The sequence below is a fragment of the Oenanthe melanoleuca genome, chromosome 2 (assembly GCF_029582105.1).
Source record: "Oenanthe melanoleuca isolate GR-GAL-2019-014 chromosome 2, OMel1.0, whole genome shotgun sequence".
Taxonomy (NCBI): domain Eukaryota; kingdom Metazoa; phylum Chordata; class Aves; order Passeriformes; family Muscicapidae; genus Oenanthe; species Oenanthe melanoleuca.
This window is the reverse complement of record NC_079335.1, coordinates 83636092-83662134: the sequence shown is the minus strand read 5'-3', so window position 1 is coordinate 83662134 and position 26043 is coordinate 83636092. Positions and strand designations below refer to the sequence as shown.

General features: G+C 41.0%; 1 protein-coding gene across 1 annotated transcript; it reads right to left on the bottom strand.

The window, feature by feature from the left end:
• Nucleotides 1-25799, bottom strand: LY86 (lymphocyte antigen 86). The gene is made up of 5 exons (XM_056483753.1): nt 25225-25799; nt 11549-11635; nt 10069-10197; nt 3125-3177; nt 1-432 (listed from the first exon to the last, which is right to left on the bottom strand). The coding sequence occupies exons 1-5, from the start codon at nt 25343-25345 to the stop codon at nt 337-339; spliced, it is 486 nt and encodes a 161-aa protein (XP_056339728.1). The 5' UTR covers nt 25346-25799; the 3' UTR covers nt 1-336.
• Between the last annotated feature and the right edge of the window lie 244 nt (nt 25800-26043).

Sequence of the window (26043 nt, the reverse complement as noted above, 5' to 3'; positions counted from 1 at the left end):
AAATGGATACCTCCATAACTTACTGCAAAAAAGTGTTTAGGCTCTCGCCTGTTCCGCCTCATGCTATTTTCATCCTAAGTTGAGAGTGTTGGTATTGGATACTTTCTTCTTACAGCTGTATATATTAGGAGAAAAAAGTAGGCTACAGTGTGCATTTAGAGATAAAATTACCACCAGAGGATCTAGTAACTTCTTGAAAATAGCAAATCATAAAGAGGAACAGCATCAGAATCACCATGTGAGGACTATTTTCTTCAGAATCACTGTAAAATGCAAGCAGCCTACTTGACTTGAATAGTTTTGGTAGTCTGTAGCTTTCATGAAATCGGTTTGTTGCTAATAATAGTCTAAATTATTTTTCACAGTAAAATCGGCACAAGCGACAGTGACGTGATCTTGATTAGTCAGCTTTGCTGAAATAGTGTAATCTCCCTGTATGAGACAAATGCAAAGCAAGAGATTAGCTCATCAGTACATATAACTGCTTAAGTTTCTGAGTCCTCTTTCTAGAAACAGAACAATGCTTTTCCCATCAAGTTCCTCTAAAACCTTTCTGGTCCAAATGTTTCAGAGGTGGTAAAGGACCTGCCCATATTCTCTGCCAAAATATTCTCCTCAGGGATATCAATGCTGACAGCACAAACTGAAAATTAAAAAGTGCAAGGGGAATGAAATGTTTTGCTGCATAAAAAAATCCCTTAATATCTGTGTAAATTTTCATGATTCTTATAGGAAAGCACAATATGGCCTGTGCTGTTTATTAACTGGAAAAAGAGGCACTTAGTTCTCTGGCACTTCTCTTACATGGAACTTGTTGTTCAGTGTTGTTGATATGAATTTTTATAACACAGCATGCTGGGGGAAGTGTGTGTGTATAGATGACTCAATCTATAATGAATTCCTATGTAATAAAACCAGAAGTAGTCTAATTTCCAATTGTGTAGTTGAAGTTAGGAATTCTGGCTTTGGGGAGAACTTATATCATTACAGCACAAAAAAATATCTGAACAATATCTGAACCTTAAAGAAGCCATGGCTATATTGTATTGGTGAAAATTGCTCTCTCCAGACACTTGGAGAAGCACTGTACAGGGAGGTGACCAAAGCAACTTTAACAGATTTGGAAGAAGAGGTGAACTAGATTTTATTCACTGTATATTGCTGGGGCTGCAGTAATTATTTCTGTTTTTTTTTTTTTTTTTTTTCTCTTCTGGAGCACATAGGGGAACAAAATGTGGGGTAGGAGAGGTTGGCAGCAGTGACCTCCTTGCTTTGAACTACAGAATGCTCTTGCCCTGTTTAAAGCCCTTCTGGTTGTTGAGTAGAAGGAGGCATGACTAGAATGAGTCAGGCTTTTACAATAGGATTTTTAAGGCAATATCTGCCTTGCGTCCTCACAGAGAGGTTCAAGTTAAGAGTAAAGTCTAAATTTAGAGAGAGGCCCAACATACTCTTGAGAATAGAGCCTGGTTGTAATTCCTGTGTGGAGCATGCAAACATCCCTCAGGCTTCTCAGATGAGGCTGTTCTTTGCAACAAGCAGAAGATGATTGCTGTATGGAATCATTCCTTTTTGTCAGCATGGGAGGATGGTGTTATTTGCCTGATTGATTAATTAACAAAAGAGGCTTCCTATTTCTTTTCTCACAAGCATATTAGCTCTCTAAAAGCTTATCATTTAATTAATGGAAGAGACTTCTTAATAACTAATTTTCATGCTTAATAGTGATTAGATTTTTTTTTTTTCTCCTTCAGAATAATTTTTTGTTTGTGGTGAAAAATGTTATTAAAAGAGGCTTGTGATCAGTCTTGGAGTTTCTGGCTCCAGAAACTAGCTGAAAATTCAGTGTGCGTGTTTCTATGGCTTCTTCTTGGTTTTTAGGTCCAGCTCCCTGCATGAAAACCTTGGGAAAATGAAGGTCCTGGTTGCTGCTGTGACCAAAGGAAGATTAAGACATATGAGATGGTAGCACTTACAGAGACTCGATCCTCCAGAAGCCAGCTATCCTTGTTATCACCTCTGCAGGTCTTGGCAAGCCTGGTTCTTTGGGACTCATGTCTTTGTTCTGTATCCCTGTTCTGATCCTGTTTTCTTTTTCTTGCCTGGAGCAATCCAGTGCTGAGCAGATCCCAGACCTCATCTTTGAGCCCCTGACATATGTTTTATATCTGCTGCTGAAGAACTGAGAGCTCATGCTGTGCCTCTCCGAGTAAATCTAAGGAGTATTTGACTGACCACCTGAACTCTATGCTTTTACAGTGGTGACTGTGATCCTCTCTTTGCCACATTCCCAACAAGATGCCTTGATAATCAAAGACTTTGCCTTCTTCCCTTCAATCCAATCTCTTAGTTGTACGTCTCTAAAAAGTCCTTTGTGATGTACTGATCAAATGTATCTTCATGCTGTGCCCAGTAAAGAGACTGTTGCATTCAGCAATTGAGATCTATCTTTTCTTGCAGTGTGACTCAGTTGAACTTCTAGGAGGAGACTTAGCTGTATGTGGAGAAGGCTGCTAGTAAAAAGTGTCTGTAATGGATGACCAGGAAATTCAGAGCAGTGCTTAGAGTACTACTTGTTTTTTTCACCTTCCTAAGAAATTATTTTCTTATTTTAAGGATCCATAAATCCAGAGAAAGTGTTCTTGGCCTAATAACTTGTACCTTCTGTTGCCACCTAGAAGACCTGGGTCTCTACATGACACCATGTGTGTACAGTGGAACAGTTCAATTGCAATAGCTATATAAATTGCCTTTATAGCAATGAGCTTCTCCAAATTGTTCAGGTCACTAAGGACTGAGGAAAATTGCAGTCTTGGTCTCTTGGGAGTCCCCTGGAACTGCTTCTTTTCTTGCTATTTTAAGAGTAAGAGTGGGGGAGCCTACTAAAAAACTCCATGGCTTTCTGACTTAATGCTACTGATACAGAGATCTGCTGTCCTGAAAAATAACCTCATCTCTGGGTAGTAGTGCCTCTAACTCTTAATTTCATATTGAAAGGGACTATTCAGATCCAGTGTGCCAGCTGGGGAAGTCTGGGATGTGCTGATGTGATTGCTGGTAATCCTCTGACCATACCTCATCCAGAAAGCCCTTCTGCTTGGGAACACAGCTGTGACCAACTTACCTGAGGGATTTCTTTGATTCCCAGTGTGACTGGTCCTTCATAATAGAGATGTTCTGGAAAGCAACAGTGGTGATGGATGGTTAGGCATGCAGCATGTGAAGAAAAAACTCAGCTGATCATAGATGCTTTTTTTGTAATGGCATTTCAAAGCCTCCAGTGGCAAGTATAAAGAAACTGCAAAATGCTCCATACACAGTCCTGCAGCAGCCCTCTTGAGGGAAATATCAGGATGTATACTGCCTTATGGGAAAAGCAAGGCAGAGCTTGGGCTCAAGGAGCATCTGCAGCTCTTGTGAGTGGAAAAGGGGGGCATGTCTTTGCACAACCAGGTGGGAGTTCCTATGCCATCACACATCCTGAAAATGAAAGGGGAGGAGGGGACTGCCAGACTCAAGTCCTTTAGCATGAGCTATTAAACTACCTGCAGCTGCAGTAGTCAAACTTTACTGCTCTAGTAACTTTTAGAAAAACCAATCTGAGCTGAGTGTTTGTGTAGGTGTGGACTTCTGACTGCTTGCTGAATATGACTTTAAAGTAATAAGAACATGTCTGTCTCTCTGCTGAGGGAGAATTCATCAAGAAGTTACATGAGGTATTAAAGTCATCACAATTGTGTTGGTGACTGGAATACAGACTGGGAGTTCCACCTTCCAATCCTCATCTCCCTAACCATAGGAGGCATGCCTGCTTTTGACTGATGAAGAAAGGGCAACTTTGGCATTAATAGAGAGAATTAGCAAGCTGTTCTGCAGTTCCTCCTACTTTTTCATAGCTTGCTGGGCCAAACCGTGCAGACTTGACTGAAAATAAAACTTGTAGATGTTTCAGTATTTCAGAATTTCTTACACAACTTGCCCCACAAAAGTAATGGAAAAGTCTAAGAACTGTTTAAGGATTCTTTTTTGTAGGTGTCATGAAATAGTCCTTACTTTGACAGTGACAGAGGAGTAAGTGTTTCATCATGTTTATGTGAGTATGTGCTGGCATTTTGGTGCTTGTCACTTCTAGAGAGTTGTTTTAGTCTAGTCTCACTGTTGGTTTAAACTGTTTCTTGTGAAAGGTTGGGTAAAAGCTTTGTAACACCTTTAGATTGTATAGTCCATCTCACCATGCATGGACCTTGAAAACAGCCCACAGAAGCTCTTCCCATGCATGATATGAAATGTTAGTCTTGTAACAAAATTGTATGAAAGAATCATGACAAGAAGATAAACTAGGAAAAGGAGAAACCTGAGATATCACCAATGTTCTACACCTTTGCATTTATGAGAAGTTTGTATAATGTAATGCTCTGATGATCCTGGAAGGTGGAGAAGATATAAAACAACACAGCATTGCCCTGAAAAACCTAATCCCAAAATAGAGAACAGAATACATATGTCTCGGCTTGTCGATCTCAAACTGATCAGCTATGCTACAGCAATTGTACTGTACTCATTCCCCTCTGCATCCCTGGCTAATTCATGTGGACAACAAGAAGTCTTGTTGTTTTCAGACAACAGTCACTATTGCTGCTCGCTTCTGTGCACGAAGCAAGAGCCCAGAGTCTGACACATCTCCACTGCAGAGAGCAGTGACTCAAAAATTTTAAAAATACAGTACAGCCCACCTCTTGTTTCACAGCTTTAATAGACACTAAATGGGAATTAAAGGCACTGAAGTCTGCATAACTTAAGTGATGAGTGACTCCCAAGACTGGAGCTGTGTGTGTTGGTGTGATCCTAAGGCGTATTGGGAGCTGCAACCTCGGGGTGGTGTGTACCATGCAGTGGTGGGGCTCGTGCTTTGCATGTCCTTTTGTTCAGTAGAGAGCCTTGTAGGACTACCTTCATTCAGCTCACAGCCTAGCAAATCTTGGATGACAGCAGAGGAGAGTGGAGAGGAAACTGGGCTGCGAGCAATCACGCAAAGTCCTTCTGCACAGGGACATGGAAGCTTCTCTTGGATCACGTGGCTTGTTTGGATCTCATCTAGGCTCTCAGAAAGCCATCCAGAATGTAAAAACATAGATGCAGCATTCAGGCTCTGCAAAGCCTGTATTTTAAAATGAAGTAGGTGTCATCAGGCCATAAATTTGCTTCAGAAATGATGGCAATGCTAATCTCTCATCTAGCGTAGGTAGAAGCTATTTTTCCCCACACACTTCACTGTGATAAAGTAACTAGATGAATGCAGTCTCAGGGCTCTGCCTCAGCCCACTCTGAGAAGTTTTCCTTGATTGCTCTGATGTGTTGTAGCTATGCCCTTGCTCAGTTCTCAAAGAAATTACAGTCATGGGCTGTATTATCTTTTAGGGAGCCTTCAAATGTGGAGCAGCGGGTGCTGTTTGTTCAGTTTGAAGTCCACATTTAATGCTTTATGCTTCAGCTTTACTCTTTTATTGCTCTTTTTATCCAGGGGTCTTGCAGTGGTTCACAGCTGAATCATATGGAGCTGGTGGTAAAGACCACTAATATAATTAAGGGACTAGAACATCTCTCCAATGAGAAGACTGAAGGAGCTGGAACTGTTCAGCCCAGAGAACAAAAACATTAAGGAACAGCACATCAAGATGTACAAATACCTGAAGCTGGGGTTGTAAAAGAGGATAGAGTCAGTCTCTCTCTACTGGTGCCTAGTGGTAGGGCTACAAACTAAAACACAGGAACATCAGGAAGGACCTTTTTTACTGTGAGCACTGGCAGAGGTTGCCCAGAGGATGCCCAGAGAGCATCCATCCTTTGATATATCTAAAAACTCTGCCCTGGACATGGTCCTGGGGAACTGGCTGTTAGATGGCTCTGTTTGAAGTAGGTGGAACTGGATTAAATGGCCTTCAAATGCACTTTTCAACCTCATCAATTCTGTGGTTCTGTAACCAGTCCTTTGGAAAACTCCTGTGAACTTCCTTACTTCAATGGCAAGGGGGAAACAATGGTGCTTTGAAAGTATGTCCTTATAGGAAAGCAAGGGCAGCTTTCATTTTCAGCTAGTTGAGACCTGTCAAAATACTATGAATTCATAAATCTGCTGAATTTTATCATTCATTTTTGCTTTGGACCATTGAAACCTCCTCAGTGGATCAGGCTTTTCAAACACCATTCAGTGTTCCAGTTGCATGGGGATTTCTGCTATAATTCCAGAAGTGTAAATATCCTCCAAGGCTTGAAGGACTGCAGTTTATCACAGCATCCTTAATATGCATTTTTTCTCCATATATTCATATGTTTTTACATTCCTTCATTGAAAGAAGATGAAGACATTTGCTGCAGTAAGTGTAACTGTCACAAACACCAAGCCTCATCTTATTTAAAGAATTCTGTGCTTTTCCTAGAGAAAAGTGCAATTGTGCTTGCACAAAATGCTCTCACATTTGGAAGAGCATAAACTATGAGTGCATTTTTCCAATTAAATATTCCCTTTTTTCTTTTTTGGTCTGCTGGTAATTTATGGTACCTGTCAAGCATGCTGTCATCAGTGATGTGCTTTTAGCCCTTTTTCTTATAGATTATCTGAAAGTGACTTCTATAGAGCTGCTTAGAAAATATTTCTAATGTACCACTTCATCAAGGTGATACTACTGTATTTTTGTAGCAGCTTTTCACTGTTGTTTCTACCAAAAGTGACTTAGTCCTTTTCATTGCTAGTGAGTGTGCTTTTAGTAGCTTCCACTCTGAGGCAGAGCTTTCAGATGTGAAAGAACTTCCTGAGGATTACTTCAAATTACTAGTTATCATTTATCATGAAGATGCCTCTCTTATAGATGACTAAACACCTATAATGAAGTTCTCACTCCTCTTTTTCAAATCTTCCTTTCACTGAAAATCTTTATGTGTTCTCACACTCTTGTACTATATAAAGGCCTTGTACATCTGCACCCACCTCTTCCTTTTTCTGTGTTTTAAATATTTTTAGAACTTCAGTGCTCCAAGTTGGAGTTCTTCTAGGACACAATCTTGCACCCGTGCAACTGACACTTCTGTGGGTGCTGTGGATGTAGGAACGATGTGAATAACTGCCAGCTATAGATGTAGAGTTGAGTGGGAAAAAACACATATAAATACATAGCCAGATGAGAAAGATCCATTCTTGTTACCTTTTCCTACAAGATGAGATGAAGGGGGCTAAACAAGATGGCATTGTGTGTGAGCCCAAAGGCCTAGCTTTGTGGTATAGCTGCTTTCTCAGAAACAGCAACCTACATTCTCAATGTGATAGCCAGTCTTTTAATCCATGTTATGTTCTCTACTTTTATTCACAAATACTATTTTAGAAACTTGCTCACTGTAACACCTACTGAAAGGGACAATAATATAAAGGAATGGAGGTGTGGAGCAAGGTGGGGATTTCTCTGTGGTTTGCGGAGCGTGCACGAGGAATTGTGCAAGTGCTCTGATGGTGCCTCTGTCAGTTGAGCCCAAAAGAAAACTTGCAGCTCTCTTTTTTTGTCAGGTAGCTTTGCTTAAGCCTGCAAGCTGTGGTTGGCACATTGTTTAATATTACCCTGGTAGGTCTTCCACTCTGATTTTAGTGATTGTGTTGGGAAATCTGTTACATCTTATGTAACTGTTTTCTTTGGAGGAAATGGAGAATAACCAGCACTTTCTACTAAAAAAGAGGAAGGGCTGAGTTCATGTTATGCCACAAAGAATTTAGCAATTTTGTTGCTGTTGTTCCTAAGTAGACAATGGCAAATTTCCTTGCAAACTTTGAGCTAACAACTTCACAACATTCATATGGCTCAAAGAAAAAGATCTTGGAATCCTATTTATGAGTCTGAGTGAGCAGTGCCAGACATGACCTTTGGTTAACAAAAATAGTAAATACTATGTGATTATGATGAACATGAAATCTCCAGCTATATTAAGTCTTTCCAGCACAGAGAGTATTTCCAGTAATGAAAAAACTGTAGCACTATAGGAGAGCAAATATAAATAAAATAACTGAGACTTTGCCACGTCTGGCTCTTAAAAGTCTCCTTTTCTTGTAACTTTGGCTCTGCTTTTTCCCACAAGCAAGTGGATCAACAAAACCTGTATAGGTTCTGTCTAATTTTGGGAAAGGGAGGAGCAGGCAATTTTTGGCCTCCTGGTGAAAGGCAAGCAAATTCTGTGTGAAGCTATATTTAAACTCAGGTCAGGTCTGGCCAGATGTTGAAAATGTTGCCCATGCAACAGGGAAAAAGAGAATCTCCATGAAAAGCTTTAGTTGAAAGGGCTCTCTGCTCTCCTGTGTCATAGTAGTCTTCATACTTGACCATTCACAAGTTGTCCTTCCTGCCCAGGCATTAGGACAGATTTACAGCTATGCTAATATGGTAAATTATGCCTGAACTGCCTTAAATTGGTCTTCAGCTCAATTCTCTGTCCTAAAACATGGGGTAGATTCAACTGTCAACTAAAGTAAGAAATACCCCATTTTCAGGTTGAACCTGTCTGAGAAAGTTCACTTCTTTCCCACTGTGACTTAATTACTAAGTAAAAACAGCTACGGAATGAGAGGGTGTGAATTAAAAAGTGCATGGCAGATGTCTTCACACTAAAGTAGGGATACTTCTAAATGAAGATATCTAGTATTATTTGAACAACCAAATATGTGTTTATGTCATAATGTACTTCAATTAGAAGAAACAATCAACTGTCAGTTTAAGATTAAGACCCCAAGAGGTTTTGGCTTTGTAGCTTAATATGTGAATAGCAGTTGGTTCTCAGCTCAGGACTGACTCTACCTCTCCTTAATGTATTCACTAAAGGATGTTATTGAGTACTTGATCAGAATAAGGTAGTTTTTCAGTAGGTCTGTGGGTGGGTTTTCTCTTGTAATTCAATACACAATTGAAGAAACTTCTGAATTTAATTTTTTATCTGTCTGGCTTACAGGATTTACATAATTGGTTGCTCATGCAGCATTTCCCTATTATTCTTTGTGATAATTTTGTGCAGTGTGAAATGTCTTAGTAATTTTCCAGGGGCTGTCTTAGCAGTAGTGCTGTGCATGGTCTTTAAGCTCATGGCCTTTGCACATGAGTTATTGCAGTGTTATCAGCTTGAAGATGCAAGTGAATGGAAGGAAAGCAGAGCTCCTGTAACTAACTGGTGCTCTGACAACTCAAACTTCTCTGTGGCTCTATCTGTTTTTTGTAAAGTCAGCCTAAATAAGAGGGATTTAAAAATTACTGGATATGTGTCTACTGCAGCCCAGGAGCATGACCATAGCTCTTCCAGACATGGCACAGCTAACTTGGCACTTCCTGTCCTGGGTTGTGGCAGAAGGGGCCTTGAGGTGCCCAGGCTCACCTGGGCCCAAGATGCCTGTTTTCTGGGGGCAAGTAATAGCACTCTAAACTAGAGCAAATCTTCACCAGTTAGCAGTGTGACTTCTGTGAGCTGAATTCATCTGACTGCTGCATAGGCACATGTTGAACAGAAACAAGATGCAAACCATAGATGGTAACAAATAGTATATTGTTCCTAACAACCTTATTCAAGCATATTTCCTCATAAAGTGATTGAAGAATTGCCTTTAAGGGCAAGAGGTGTGACTTGCTTAATAGTGAAGAACATTTCCAGAATGGTTGTTTGTTTGCTCAGCCATTTCTTTTACAGAACTAACCTTTACTTTTAACATACTTCTTGCTCACGTGACTAGCACGTGCCTCTAAATAGGGCTTATGAACCTCTCTGCTGGTGGATGGGGGTCACATAACCACAGTTATTTTTAATGGACTTGAAATCCCATGTGCATGCAATATTCTGTGATTAAAAGTGAAGCAAACAAACAGGTTGGGGGGAAAAGCAGGCCCTTAAATTAAAATGTCTCTGTCCTACTGTGTTCCTGTCACCCATTAACATGCTGGTGAAGTAAACAGAACATTACAATGTATTGGTGCAGTCAACAGCACAGCAGGTGCATCCTGCTTGGAGTATTTAGTAGCCATCAAACACTTAGAGTGCTACCTAAATTACCTCCTTTCTTCTTTCCACAGAAAATAAGCTTGGAAGTGCCCGGCCCGCAAAGCATCTCTGAGTAAGTTAAGACAGTCTTTCCATTTATGATCATGTCCAGCTTGACATGGAGTTCCTTGATGCTGTGTCCTACACACAAAGCAGGAAGAGAGTTCAGAAAAAGTGCAAGGATAATCAGGTTTATTACTTTACTTTAAAAAATATTCTACTTTTCCTCCCTGCTGTTTGAGCCGTTAGATGCTTTCACTTCTTGGAGGACTCCTGATACATGGAAATCTGTGCTTCAGGAACAGGTCTCTAGGCCCTTCAGGGTGTATGACAGGGGACATAATAGCAATTATCTTGATTGTTAAATAAACTGTGCCCTTGACAGCTTTCTGGCTATGAGGTCAAATGGTGTAGCAAATCTCATGTCCTTACATCTAAACTTTTCTTGTGCTCTTAGCAGAGTGATCATATCCAATGGGCCCCTGGGAGCAACCTGTGACCTGTAACTGCTGCCTGGGAAAACAGCAACTGGCCTGAGCCAAACATGAGCCAGGGACCAGCACAGCAGCTTGGCAGTGCTAGGAGGTTGCCTGCTTGTGCCTGGCTTGCTGACACAGGCAGAGACAGTGAGGCTACTGGATTTAGACAGAGGTCCTGTACTTTGACTTGTGGGAAAAATATTTGCAAATGTCTGTAGTGTGATTTTTTCAGGCTTGTTTACCTTTGCAGTCACCTGAAAACTGATGCTCCCTGGACAAATAGGCCACATGTCTCACAGGAAGGGAGACTTTTGAATGCAAGGAAGCATTCCCAGGTGCTAAAAGACACTTGGCACACAAATTTATTTTCAGTACCAAGAGCACACAGCAGCACTTTCATATTTATGCTCTGGTAGTACAGGATCTAGATGAGCTTGCAAGAGGTGGCTTTCCTGTGAAAGAATCACAAAGCAAGCTATGGCTGATGTGAAATTTTGCACCCAGCTTTTACCTTTTATTGCTGATCAGTCAAGGGCTGAAGGGTATAATTTCAGCTAGTGCAGGTGGCAAACTGATGGTGTGGCTGTTGCCTCAGGTCAGCATTTCCCAGCACTCTTCCCTGTATGCCCAGGAGGGACAGAGGGGTGTCCCCACATTGCTCTGTGGGAGTCCATTCAGTCCCCTTTTGGTCAGGTACTGACACAAGAGTGTGGGAGCTGTGAAGATGATGAACTCTAGAGCAGGCTCCCCCCAACTCTCCATATGTACAAATTAAAAGTAGAAGCAGAACAGGGGCTGAAGGCTGATATGCCCAGTTTAGGGTGACATATGTAGTCTGAGGCTGAGCTGGTAACAGAACTGACATTTTTGTAATCCTGCACAAGTTTTGAAATTTCTAAGAAGTGAAGCCCATTCATATGTTATAGGAGATTGTCACCCTTGATTACTTCTTAATATCAGCACTCACACATGAATTACCTGTGTATGGCATGAGAAAATAGCAATTCACTTACTGAGAACAATTGCAGCTCTGATGTCAAAGGTGTGGGTTGCAATATCAGCACAATGGTCAATGCTGAGAGCAAAATCTTGCTGGGGATCTGTTTGAAGACACAAAGCAGTGGGTTACAAGTTGTATCTTTAATGAGATGCTGACAGTATAGAAGAAAATAAAATATAGACATATTATAAAAAACAAATTGGATATTCTTTAAAAGTTCCCCAAGAAGCCCTTGAAGTTCCCATACCCTGCCTTCAGTAGTTACTTCTGTCCTTCCTACCCCTTTGGTCTGAAGCACACTCAGATGATAACTTGTGTGAGGCTAGAATCTACCATGTAGGAAAATTAACCAAGTTCAAAGAAAGCAAGTTCCCCACAATAGTGGGTAGCCAATACTTATTCAATGGTGAAGTCTCAGCACAACTGCTCTTCCCAGAGAGCTCTGCACATTGCCATTCCTTCCCCAGCACTGATGAGCAATTGGTTATGAAGATGTTTATTAATTCATTTGTATCACAAGATGGCTTGGTGAAGCTGATTAGGAAACTGAATTCTGGAGTGGGATGGAAAGTCCAAAACTGAAAACAAAATTGTGTTAACCGAGATACTGCAGCACTTTTTTCTGGGTCCACCATCCTGTGATATTTTTAAGCCAGGAAATATTCTACATTTCTCCTTTTCTGGGAGAATTTAGCAGAGCTGTGGGGCCAAAGGGAGCCCTTTGACTGATAATTGTCATGAACGTGATTCTTTCCAGTTTCTGCAGTATCTCTTTCTCTGCAAAAAGTTCTAAAACTCTTGTAAAAACATAATTGTTTTTCCTACCACTTCCACCCTCTTCCTTGCTAGCCTCCATGAGATTTGGTGCTGTGCCTGAAGGCTTGCTGACATGTCACTCTCTGGTGACAGGCAGCAGCAACCACTGACAGCTCAGCTGCCACAACCAATAGAATGTGCAATTGTTTTCCAAAGCTGTGGCAGGAGGGGAAAGAATTGGCCAATTTGGAAAAATACCTTGAGCCTCAATCTGCTTTAGGCATAGTTTTGTCCCTCATTATGGCTTTCCACCCAGCCTGTACATCCAACATTGTTCTCTGTAGAAAAAAAGAGAAGCAACTGTGGCATGTGCAGAAGCAGCCAGAGGCTCCTTGGTTTACACAGATCTGGTAATGACAAATATAGATTTGGGAACAGAGTTCTAAGTTATTGTTGCTTGAGCTAATCTTCTCACTGAGTTGAAAATAACAGGTTGGGACAATTTTCCTTTGATGCTGTGGTGAAACTTGAGTCACAAGTGTCCTCTGTGAGGCTAAGCCAGCATCCTCGTAGTCCAACCCTGTTTTTGCAGCAGTGCTCCACAGCTGTAGCAGTGGCATCAGCAAGCCTGTGTGACCAAACCCTGATTCTTAGTGGGGATCACAGAATGAATGAAAGTATTGAGAGGACCTGGAGGGCTTTAATTAAACCAGGCTTTGTGAGCCTACAGATTATCAGTGTGGTCTAACAGGAGTACCTGAGCCCTAAATTCTGGTAAATTAAAATGACTGCTCAGAGGAGGGAAATAAAAAGCACTGGTATTTCCCAAGCTCTGTGTCCCTGTGCTGGATTTTGTCCTCCACTCCACTAAAGAAGTCTCTGCAGTTGCATAATCTGCTTGGGACAAAAAGTTAGTGCCTGGAGTTGTTTATCAAGTGTGACCATAGTCAAAGGGCTGTCTTTCCTCTTTTTTCTTATTCCTGTCAGTTCCAACTTTGTTTTTGCAACTTCAGAAGCTGTTGGAATCAGTTAGAAGAGCAGTTTCCTGCTCCAGCTGGAAAGTGTGTCAAACTTCTCTTTTCTCCAGGGCCGTTACTCCTGCTTCCCCTCTGGGTTCTACCATCTCTCAGGGCTTGGTTTCCTCTTTCCTCTGGACTTCTCTTAGAGCCCCTCTTGTTTCTGTTTTGTGTATGGTGTGATGATCAGGTTCAGGAAGCAGCTGCTCAGATTCAGAGCAATTTGGGCATTGATGCCTACAAATAGTGCTGGTTGTCAAGTTACTAAAATTGTTCGGTCTGCAATTTCAAGAGGGAGTTATGGTCAAACATGGCAATAGAACACATATGATGCTCTTCTCTTTTAAAAGAGGCTAGGCTGTACTTTAATGAACAAATTAAATTGTGGTGTTAGGACTAGAATTTGACCCTTTAGTTTAAAATGTATCATTGGTAACTGAGTAGAAAGGGTATGTTCATGAAACCAAGCTTTTTTGGAAAGCATGGGCTTCTTACAATGACCCTGATCTCAGGGTTATTTTAGTTTGGATGTCTGTGTATTTCTATGGGTTGAGCTCCTTTGTTTGACAGGTGACACATTTCATAATGCATTGTAGCCATGGATGTCTTTTACTGCACTGCTAGTGATGCAGCATAGGATCCTGACATATCCAGAAGGTGTTGTCTGGTCCTCAGAGAAGAAGAGAGTGTGGAAGCACGCACATGAAAACTTCCAGAAAAAAATGTGACTTGGAACACTTGGATTTTGTGTTGTTACTCTGTTGCTGAGAACTGTAAAATTTTCCACTGCCAAAAGCACCCCTATTAATTCTCTGACCATTCCTGTGGAAATTCCTGCTCAGATTTAGCAATCCAACTTTGCAATCTTAGATACTGTGGAATACATAGGGGCCTCCTGCTGAAATCAATTGAAAGAATGGCTGTGTTGCTAAAGCTATGATGCCCGGGAGTCTGGATTCCCAAACATGTAGGGAGAAACATTGCTACTATAACAAAATTAATGAAACTAATGGGGTTTAGCCACATGGTAAGTGAAGGAGTCTGTAAATTCAGCTGGGCTTTATGCACTAAGGGATTGTGCCATACCCCTCTTTCCTTACATCGTGAGGAGTCCCTCCTGTGGCCAAGGCAACTCAAGGCAATTGCCATTTTTGTTTTTCATCTGAGATGTACAACTGTGAGTCACTGTGTGTCTCCTATGGAGGTTTAATACTTATTCTTCCTTGTTTGCCTCAATCTGAAGTGAGCTGGTTAGACTGAAAAAAATACATGTTATGTCTTTCACATGTGCAGAGCAATAACATTTACTGTTAGATCTCTAAAATACGTGGGGCTGCCCTTCAGCCTTCCACTTCCCTGCAACATTTCATAGTGCACAGTACTGTATGTTCCCAGACTTCCCTCCACCTACTCCCTTCAATCTGCTCCCTCTCCCATAATTAAAGCTAGAAACTCTTTAACTGGTTGCAGAATTTTGCTTTTCCAGTTCAGCTTTGATATATCACCAACACTCATAATGTTGTTGGAAATTTTGAAAACACATTGAAGTTTATCGGTGAAAATCTGCTTACTGAGGGGGAAAAGGGCATTTTTTGTGTATCTAGTGAGAAGGACTTGGGCTGCAACATATTTACAGCTAGCATGAAAGGTGTCTGGAAGCAGAATTTTGACTGAAGTTTCTCTCCAGGCAGTACTAAATTTTGGGAAACTGCTTTGGGAAACAGGAAAGTCTTTGGCTTTTGTAAATAATCAGTGCACTCCAAGAACTTTCAGGCTTGTTATTTGAACCTGATGCTGTGGCTGATGCTGAGCTCCCAACTGAATCTAGCACTGCGTGTCCAGCTTTTGCTGAAGACTGGCTTCTATAGTACAATCCTGCCTTGTGAGAGGTGAATTTGGGATGTACCTGGCATCTTGCTACCAATCACCCCTTACATGGCTTAGTGTCAGCTGAGCCCATGCATGCCCACCTCCCATTTCACCCTTACCCAAGTGCCCTTGTGGGGATTGACTTGGGATGTGGTTTTCCATATGCACTGGCACTATAGTGCAAGATTTCAGCCTGACTTACTATTTCAAGGTGTTCAGAGTGATGGGTTTGGCTGGGTTTTTCTTAGAAGACTGAGCAGGTGTGTGTAGTACATCCTAGAAGCTCAGATGAGTTCCTGAACTTTTGTTTCTAGAGTTTTTCCCCCTGCTTTTGTTCTTGGCAGAAGAGTCATAGGTAAATTAGCTGAGACATATACAGCAGTGTAGCCTCAGTGACAAGGAGAACAGGTGGGAACTCCCTTTTGTGCCCTGGTTACTGCAGCTGTGGGGCCAGTGGCTCCTGCCCCTGCTGAATATGGGTGTGCACAGGGCTGGGAGCTGGGGCTGCCTTTACAGCCCTGCTGGGAGGGGATCTCCAGAGCACAGGATGAAGTGGACAGCTGGGAATGATAATGTGCTAACCCACTGTGGCAATGTCCCTCAGACCCTGAGCTGCTAGATGACTAAGTGGGCATTACAGAAACTGCATGGCCAGATGGGAAGCACCTGTTCTAGAAATTTTGCTGTGCAGCACCCTCTGTCTTTTATTCTCCCCTCTCCCTTCCTCCCTCCCTCTCCCTCCAGTCTTTTTAACTATCCTGTACTGGCTTCCCTCTCTTCTGAATTTGCTCTAAAATCACATTGTTTCCATATGAGCATGAAAATCAGTGGTATGAGTGAATAGCAGGCGCAAGCAGATGAACTTTGCATGTAAAAGTCCACATCTGTAAGCCTTGGAGTGGGAAGAAGACTCTCCAAACTGGTAAGCTTTGAGTGTTTCAAAATAATACTTTTAGGAGCAGATAAACCACAGAAGAGAATGAAATGGCACAACTGCACTTGGCTAGGGTCATATAAGGAGAAGCTGGTGCTAGAGGAGATGGAAATTAGCACAAGGAAGAAACATTTTAGCAATTACCCAATACTCCTCAGCTTCAAAGCTCTTAATAAAATTAAATCATTAGTCTTTACAACATTCAAGGTGATGAAAGGAGAGGGAAAGAATGAGGAACTGTTTGGGATTTCAGACTTTATGTGTTCATTCAACAATTTCCCTTTAATGTCTATTTAAATAAATTAACCTGAATGCTCAAGGTTATATTTGACACTGGAATCTACTTATAAGCTACTGAAGAAGAAGCATCAGGTGAATTAGCAGCTCTCCAGTTTTAAATCTGCATTTCCCTGAGCACCTTCAGATTAACAAACTTCCCTTTGGGCCTGCCTTTGCTGCGTGCCACTGCCACATCCAGAGGTGTCAGGGACAGAGTGACCCTCTGTTCAGAGGAGAGCAGAATAAATTGTGGGACTCACACTGGCTGTGTCTACTTTATCGTGAGAATGCTTCATCCTGAGACATTTGCCTAATTCAGGCTGCAACTCTGGCTTAGTTCAGTTCAGCCACCCTGGCCTCATTTGCAGAAGTCACTGTATGTTTCATCACCTGAACTTTTCTGGCTTGCTTAGGCAACATAGAGAAGGAATAGGGAAGATTAGAGTTCATGTATCCTAAATGTCCTGGGGTTAGAGACTGTGGGAGTTCCTTTTTTTAAACAGTGATATCAGCTTGTTGTCTCTGAGGTTGCTTAAATCCAAACCTCCAAAGCTTTTGGAGATGTCCAATGGAGTGAATAACTCTGCTTCCTTTCTGAAAAAACTTACATGGCTGTAGAGAAAAACCTGAAGATTTGATTTCAGTATCATCTATAAACTAAAAAAGCCCAGGACTCTAGCAAAGGAAAATTAAAATGTGACTTTAAAAAAAAAAAAAAAGGTTTATGCAAGTTACATAATTCCAGTCCTCTCCCAAGAGGGGCAAGGTAATGCATAGAGCAATTATATATTTCTTGGTTAGATTAAGGCACAGACATTGTTGCTTTACTACTTGCACTATTGACTGGTGCTTATGGCCTTAGTTTTGGAGCAAAGTGATTTCTTTGTCTTACAAAATTAATTTTTAAAAAAGACAAAGATTTTGCCTCTTTCTATTTCAAATAAAACTCGTTGCAGAGTACAAATGATGTCCAAATGTACAAATACTAGGAAACAGTAATTCAGAAATCTTCCTCAAATGTTAGGTGGAGAAGAGCAGAAGAGATTTTCTGGCACCAGGCTGATGTGGTTAGGTAGAGGGAAGTCCCTGTGAAGACAGAAGGTGTGAGGGGCTTTCTGCAGTATTTGGGGATGGGGGTGTCACTAGCATGCATAAAGCAGCCTTGTCAAAGACATGCCTTGAATCTCCCTGCTTTTTCCTGCCTGAACCACTTTTCCTGAGAGCAGGCTTGTTAGAGCTGTTTGGAGTCTTTTCTTGCTTTTGCCAGAGGTGGTATTTGGAAAGGGGGGTTTCTGTGCTTTTTGTGGTATGACAAAGCTTTAACCAAGCCTGTTTAAGAGAACAAAATTGAAAGATGCATTTTTTAAGAGACAGCACATATAGATTTATACTTGATAATCCTGATTTTTCCTAGCTAGCTTGAGAGAGAAAGGCAAACAGGGCAGGCTTCAACTACAGCAGTGTAACAAGAAAATACTGCATTAATTTGGGCCCAGCAGGGACTGTATTAGAGAGAGAAAGTCTTTGTTCTTCTGTTGGTAAGAAAACACCATGCACTGGATGAATAAGATGCTTACAGTAACTGCCTGTATTCCTAATCAGAGCAGTCTCTTCCCTCTTCAATGTGCTTTTTTTAAGTTGGTCTTTTTTTGTTGTTTTTTTAAAATAATTTTTTCATAGTGCCCTGCTTGCGACTGAGATCTCTGGACATCAGTGCTTGCCAGAATGACTGGGGATTCACAACAGACTTCCAGATTTGTGTCAGAAATAGTTGCTGGAAACTGCCCTGCTGTCAGACACATGCCATGCTCTGGGATAGCAGCTATACCACTGATTATACAGAATAGTAATCAGCAGCAGATAAATGGGCTAAATGTTCCCATTTCCCATGATGGGTTTAAATCCCCTGCAGGAGCATGGCACTAAGCTACAGTTGGAATGGCATGCTCCCTCTGCTGAGGAAACTAGCTGGGTTCCCACCTGCCTAATCACTGCTGGATCATTTGACAGGAGCCATCTATCTTCAGGTGAAGAGGAAACTGAAGCATGGTAGTTTTCAAAATGCTAGCTTTTGGCAACTAGAAGCTCTCCTGAGCCTCAAAGCAGCATCCAGAGCAGATCAAAGGGTTTTGGTTTGGTGCGTTCTGAATCTGTAAAGGACATTTGGACATCTTGTCCCTGATGGCCATTGTTTCTCCCTAGGTTTAGGTTGCCTCCTCAAAGTTGTTTCAGTGACACCAACACACAATAATGCTGCAGGTTATTTTTGTTTTGAGGTGTTAATTTTTCTTAGAATACTTTTTTTGTTTTTCCCAATGAATTTTAAATTGCTGTGGGCATCTGATCTTCTGCCTCCATTTTCTTTGCTAAGCTGTAAGCACAGTAGGGTCCAGAGATATTTTGAGGCCTTGATGACAGCTTAAGATGAGTTGATGTGGCAATGTCAAGAAAGTGTAGCAATGCTTTATTCCTTAGAGGCGTACAGAGAAAGCTTTGCATAGGAGCACTTTTCATCAACTGTGGTTTTTTTCTTGCTCCTGACTCTATGCAGTTAATGTGCCTTTTGATAATTTCTGCTTTACGTAATACAGGAGCTAATCTCAAATTTTCATCAAACTGTTAAAATGGCTGTGACTCACCTGTTTAGTTTATTAGAGTGCTCCCTCCATAGGCTCAGATTCAGTATCCAATAGCAAATGACCATATTGCCTTGCCTACAGTATTTCTTGACTGTAATGCAATATACCATTTTTTAGGTATGTCTCTCCTATATGTTTCCAAAGGGCAGCACATATTTTTCTGTGGCTTTCCTTCTGAACTCTTACCACTCATCCATACTTTTACCTTAGTGACTCAGTGGCTACAGCAACCAAAGACGTGGCAAAAGTGAGTAGGTGAAAAACATGCCAAACAGTTCAGATTTATCAGCTGGAGATAAGCAGGAGAGGCTGTCACACATAAACAATCCTCTTTTGCAGTCCATGGTGCAGGACCTTAATTGATTTGGTGAAGAATTTGGCTCTGTGAGGAAACCACTGAGAACTAAATTAGATGGGAAAATTTAAAGCCTGGTGGGAGAAGTTCAGGTGAGGTCGGTTCTCTCACTACTAGTCTCACTGAAAGCATTAATATTGATTTTACTGAAAGATTTAAAGTCTAGGTACCAAATCTAATGTTTTTGCCGAGTACCTTGGAGGTATGAAATTGTCTCCTGCTCCTCTAAGTAATTTACATTTTAAAACTTACTAAGTACTCTCCCCCGCTGAAAGAAGGGTAAAATGATGTTTAGAATCACCTCAAGAGTTCACACAGAACAAAAGAAAGTTTAAATCCTCTAATGAGATGTGGAGAACGAAATAGATGGGATAGTTTTAATTCACAGAGGGAGCAAAATTTTAAAAGATTTGCATGTGCACTCATAACTACTCTACCTTGATTCTGATGATATTTTCAGTTCATTAGGATATGGTGCCAGAAATATACATGAACACATCTGGTTTTCCCCTTGGAATAAGTAAGTTATACCAGATGAGTACAACAGCAAAGCTATGACAGTAAGATGGCTTGGACAAAGTAAACAAACAAAAAAATTGTTTTCAAGTGGGATTCTTAAGTTCTTTGATTGTTTGCCCATTAGCAATCTATGCAACAAAAGATCAGAGGGGAGTTGGTGTTGTGTGGCTTTAAATAATTTAGAAGCAGAAGCAATTGCTGGAGACTGTTTGAGGGAAATAAATAAATAAATCCAAGAGAAGCATCTGGCTCAATCTGTCTGCCAAAAACCCAAAGAATAATGGAAAAAGAACCTCTTTTTACCAAGTGTCTAGAAGAATTTTTGCCCTGAAGAGGCATGAGTGAGAACTTTTTCATAGACTTTTCCAGCTGAAGCTATCAGATTACTTATATCCTTTAAGTAAAGAATGTAAGTGTGTGGTCAGGGAGGGAAAAGGACTAGTTACATTGCTTGACATAGAAAACAGAAGGTGATATGTAAAATTAGTGCTGCAGTGATGCCAATTTAACATCACTGTTTGCAAGCTGGTATTGCTGATTGAGCAGGGCTGCATGCTACAGGTGTATTTTAAATAAAGGAACAAGTGGAATTTAAGAAAAATAGTATCTTTGATCTCTCAGTATGTAGGAGAAAGTATAATTAGTGTGTGAGGGGGATCCTGGTAAGCCTGAAACTCTTCAGAAAGGACAGACAAATCATCAGGAAATTGTGAGCTAATTGGTCTCTGTCTCTTCTTGTTGTATTTTAAGCACTAAAAAGTTCCCTCAATACAGAATTTAACAGGAGCATGTCTGTAGTGCACTATTTCACCAGAGTGGGTTCTACACCCTGTTGGGTGTAGGGGGCCATTTTAACAGAGATCCAAATCTGAGCTCACACATTTAAAGAAAAGCCATACAAATGAGAGTTTCTCTATCTATGAATGCAATCTAGTGCAAGTGTGTACTGAAGTGGGCAGTACACCTGCTCCTATTGCACCACTGGAGGCCAGGAAAAAGGTTTATAGAAATGACACTGCTTCATGTGTGACAGAGAACTATGCAAGGAAACATGGAACTCATTGGACCTAAGTTCAGCATGACTTTCCTCTGTTTTGGAAGAGGCATTGTCACGTAAAAATAATTTTCAAGATGACCAGATTGCCCTGGTTCTTTGTCTAGCAGAAGACATGAATTATAGCAAATGTTTGCCCATAGCCCTATATATGTTTTATTATTTTAAAATTTTTAGATATACCGATATAAAACTTATGAAGGGTGCAGTCAATTTCATATTTAATTCAGAAGGTTGAAATGAATACTGATTGTTTGCTCCTTCTTCTGAAACTTTAATGGCTATTAACCTTGCTTCAGATGAAGAACAGAAGAAAAAGACAACAAAATCAGATATGAATTGGGAAAATATGTTTGTCCATATTTAAAAACCTCATGTCTGAGCAGTGTTTTATATGATCTTGGGAGTATTTCTGAAGATGTCATCTTTGAATATTGCTACTTTGACTCTTCTGAGGATCTACCTGAAATTCGCTGTTATTTACTCCAGTGCTCAGATAACGAAGTCCTTAATGGTTGATGGTATCCATACCCTTTTTTAGAACCTTCTGCCTTGTCAGTGTTTGTTTCTGCCCTGTGAAGAAACCTACACAGGCAGTGGGGAGCTCTGAAATCTCCCAGGTCCTAATCTAAATTATTTAATTAAATAATCAGCAAGCTTGCTGATTGAAACAAAAGCAGGCATTCTGAAGCCTGAAGTGTTAGTACAGGCCCACCTAACATTTCAAGAAAAAGCTGTAAAAATAGTTGGAAAATATTTTTTCATGTGTCTGCAGGAGCAGTCACCTGCTTCCCCCTATGGAAGGGGTCCTATTTGAACACTACACAGTAAGAATGTTTTCATGGCTAATTAAGACAATTAGGCTTTACATGAATGATCTAGAAGCAGGTGCTGGTAGATGTGCTTGGGAATTATGTTCTGTAGTCTCTGACTGCATTGCACTTTGCACTTTCAAGTGGATGCCTATTACTCAAATAACACTGGAATCTGCCCAGGGCACTTTGTTACCATTGCCTACCTGCCCTTCCCTTCCCAGACAATTGCCTTTTAAAATGTAGCTGGTAAGATCAAAAGCATTATTACAGTGAAATTAAAAGGGGTAGAAATTGACCATTTATGTAGCAGGTTCTTTTCATGTCTGTGCATAGACTTGCCAATTACGGTTCTCTTTTCTCAGTCAGAGATGTTAACCTGTGCTGCTTTTATCTCAGGATCTCTGCCCAGGTTTCTAAAGTGATTTGTGGTCATTTGAGATCTTCCTTCATTTTTGTCACTTGTTCCTGGGAGGAAGAGTGGCCCTAATAGGAAATGTCTTGCTATTTATAGACTGTCTCGGTGTTATGTCTCCTGCGGTTACATAAAGGAGGCAGCACACTGTCTATTTACTCTGCTTTTAGACCACCTGTCTCTCAGCTTGATTTTCTTACCACTGATTTGCTGCTGAGAACTTTTGTCTGATTTCTTTTAGATTATTTTTTACAGTTGCATTATACCGATTACTAGGACCTTGTCTAGCCTTTTTTTTTTTTTCCTTTTCTTTCTTTTTTTTTTTTGCATGACTTGGTCCTGGCTACAGAACATTTAGTCTGATGTGGCTGAGTGGGAATAGGGATGTTTTCTATAGGATCCAAAGCTTGGGCTGAGGCTGGGGGCCTGATGCAAGCCTCTATCTTATGTGCTATAGGAACAGGATGCAGCTAGAAAAATTGCTTGTGACCAGCAATTGCAACTTACTCCTGGGTACAGGAGATGGCTGCACTTTCTCAGTTGTCCACCCAAACTTCTCTGTTGCATTAATCACAGTTATATTAGCCCATATTTTTTACTTTAGTCAGATTTTTACTGCATTATAGGAGAGGATCTGATAAACAGCAAAGCAAAAATGGGTACTTGGCTCCTCTTTAAATGCTCAAACTGAATTCTAATTATTTGTTGAGAGAGGACATTAAGTTCCAGAAACAAGTTGTGAAGTACTTGGTTAAAATTCTTAACATCCTTATATTTTACTTGATTCAATCCTAATTCACTGATAACATCCTAGCATCTATAATAACAACATTAGAAGTGAAATCCTCACCCTCTTGAAGCCAACAGACAATCCTTTATCCAAGATTTTGTACTTTTTACCTCACTATGGCTCCTGTTTTCTCCCAGATGGAACATCCTCTGATATCCTCAGTGGAGCAGGAAATACCAAAGGGATTTCTCAGACTGGAGGGGCATCTGGGGCAGTATTCCTCTGAAATAGCTGAAGAGTATGGGCAGTTGCCTAATATCAACTCTGTGTTTGATGCCAATATAAATTTGTAATGAGAAAGTTTGATGGGAATGGGTCTTGTCAAATACGAACAAGTCTGTATCCTCCTGGATGAGAACAGTTGGCAGGACACAGATGAAAAATGGAGTTATGTTCTGCCCATCTAGTTATGGTTCACAGTGAAATGAATCAGGGACAAAGCTCCTGAAAAGGTGATTAGTACCTTGGGCACCACTCAGAGCTTACCAGTGAGCTCAGTAAGGACAGTGTCTTCTCTGAAGCAGATGTGGACTAGTGTACTTGGATTAATTCTCCTGACCTATAGATTTTTGGGGCTTGACTCCAAACACCTTAAATTCTTCTTTTTGCAAGCTGCTGGATTATGAAGTGCATCAGCAGCAATGCAGATGGTGTATCCTGGGCTGATGCTACACCTGCAGTAGCCTCTGGAAAAAGGCAAGGCAGGGCATTGTGATGGCAGTTGTGAGCTGCCTCAACTTTAATCTGACAGAGCAGTAAGGAAGAAAGGAACCTGGCTTCAGACAAGGAATCTTATTTAATTCTTGCATTGTTTCCACATTTGTGTAATCTGTTCATCTTCCATGCCTGTGCCCAGGAGAACAGAAGAACACTCTAAGTGGTGGGACCTGACCTTTATGATCTCTGGCTCGTGCTTCTCAAGCTGTGAATTCCTCCTGAATAAATATACCTCTGATCTTTCTGTTCATGCCAAACCAAAGGAAGTGACAGAAACAAATGACTCTAAACAAATGCATATTGTTAGCGAGGCCAGTCATGTGCACAGTAAGAAGCAACATTTAACTGGCACATGCCAGCAGACAAATTCATCATACTTTGAATTCACTCAGACTGTAGCCTGTGCCTCTGTGTCAAGGCATCCCATGCTGACTGAAACCTGTTGAGGGAACAGAATTCACTTATGCAATAAATTCTTACTAAAACAAAGGCAGTACCAAAGTCTGCATTCAATATCTAATTAAATATTTTCTTAATGTGTTATACCCGTTTAAAGAATGTGAGGCCTGACTTTAGTCCCCTGGGAGCAGGCCAGTAAAGAATAGCATTACAAATATTTATTTACTTCTCTTGTCCCTCACCGGCTTTATTTTAATGGGTGTGCAAAAACGCATGAAAGCTACAGGCGAGGAAAAGCCCCCAGGAAAACTCTTTGTAACTGGATGAATTGGAAAAACAAACTCTAGGGTGCTCATTTGCCATGAATCCCTTTTCAAATCACGTGCGGAAAATGAATGAGGCGTCTGTGAATCTAATTCCCTTTGTCCCGGTTGTAAAGCAGATCAGCACAATAGGCGAGGCACACGGCCAGCAAAGCAAGAGGTGGAAAGCAGGCACCATTCAGTGAATTCATTTTCAGTCAATTCCAGTGTCGCTTGCTCCTTTTCTTCTCTACAGATTTCAAGAGCAAACAAAACCCTGTGATCCCTGGGAAATGCCTCTGGTATGGGCTGCTGCTGAAGTCTCGCTAAGCACAGTGGCAATGGCAGAGAACACGAATCCTTCCCACTGTCACGCTGGGTCCCTTGTCGTTCCAAATGGGAGGACAGAAGGCACATCACCACAGCCCCATCGCGCATTAGGAAAGCACAGATCAGTGCATTGATGAGCCTGCTTCATGACGGGGTAAAAGAGTTAAAGACCAAAGGTCTTCCTATGTTTATTAACCTAACTTCAAGATAAAAATCTTAGCAATCTCTTTCATGCTAAACTGGGTTTTTCACAGCAGTTTATTATTCTGAATTAAGTTACATTATTCCCTCTTTATTATCTTCTTAGATAATGTTAGATTTGTGCGTGTGTGAACCAAAACCAGCTGTACTTGAAAAACGAAAAATATTTTAGATGTGAAACCCAGTGCAGGTTTGGGAGTGTAACCCTTCCATTCACTGCCTGGCTTATAAGCATCACTCACTGCATAAGAACAACTCTGTTGAGCAGCTAAAAGGAAAATGGAAATGTAAAGAAATCTCACCACAGCTTTTGTAATATATTTCCAAGTTGTCCTCTTTGCAGACTGTGTGCGTAGGCCATTCTGTGCTGGCATTGATGTAGAGCAGGACTAAGATGAAAAGAAGAGCATTTGATGTCTTCATGGTGGTGGTGGTAGTTTGCAGGATCACTTCTGTCTCTTGCCAACAGTCTGGAGGGGGGTGTTCCTTCCTTTCTCCAAGTGACACAGGACTTACAACACTCCTGCCTTCAGAAGGGTTAAGGGATCCAGTGCAGCCTCAGCTTCCCACAATGTGGTATAAACAAGAGGCTAATCAGAATTGGAGGGTGTTATTTCCGTGTACTTAGACTTCTGCTTTCTGCTTGATGTTAAACTAATGACAAATGAGCTAATCACACCTACTCACTGCCCAGCAGAGTCCTGCCTTGGTGCCTGCTGGAACAATGCAGCAACGTGTTTATTTCTCCTCTTGCTGCCAGTTTCTTCTCTGGAAGTCAAAGCATTTGGGGCAAGACTTCAGACAGGATTATTTTGCAGCCTTCTGGCTGAAAAAAAGTTGCAATCCAAATTGCCCCATCTTAATCACACTAAGTCAGCCCAAATTTTGGAAGATGAACAGTTTGGTCTCTGTTTTTCCTAGTAACAAATCTGTCGTCTGGAGAGAAAGGAGGTGTGTCTGATAAAGCTGACACCACATAAGCAAGTCTTGAAATTTTTGGGAATGAATTCTTTCTGCTTGACTATGCTAAATCCTTCATTTACATTGATTTTGTTCAGTGGTTTTTGGGAATATACAATTTAGCAGAATACCTGATTGGGTAAACCTAGACTTAATTTTTT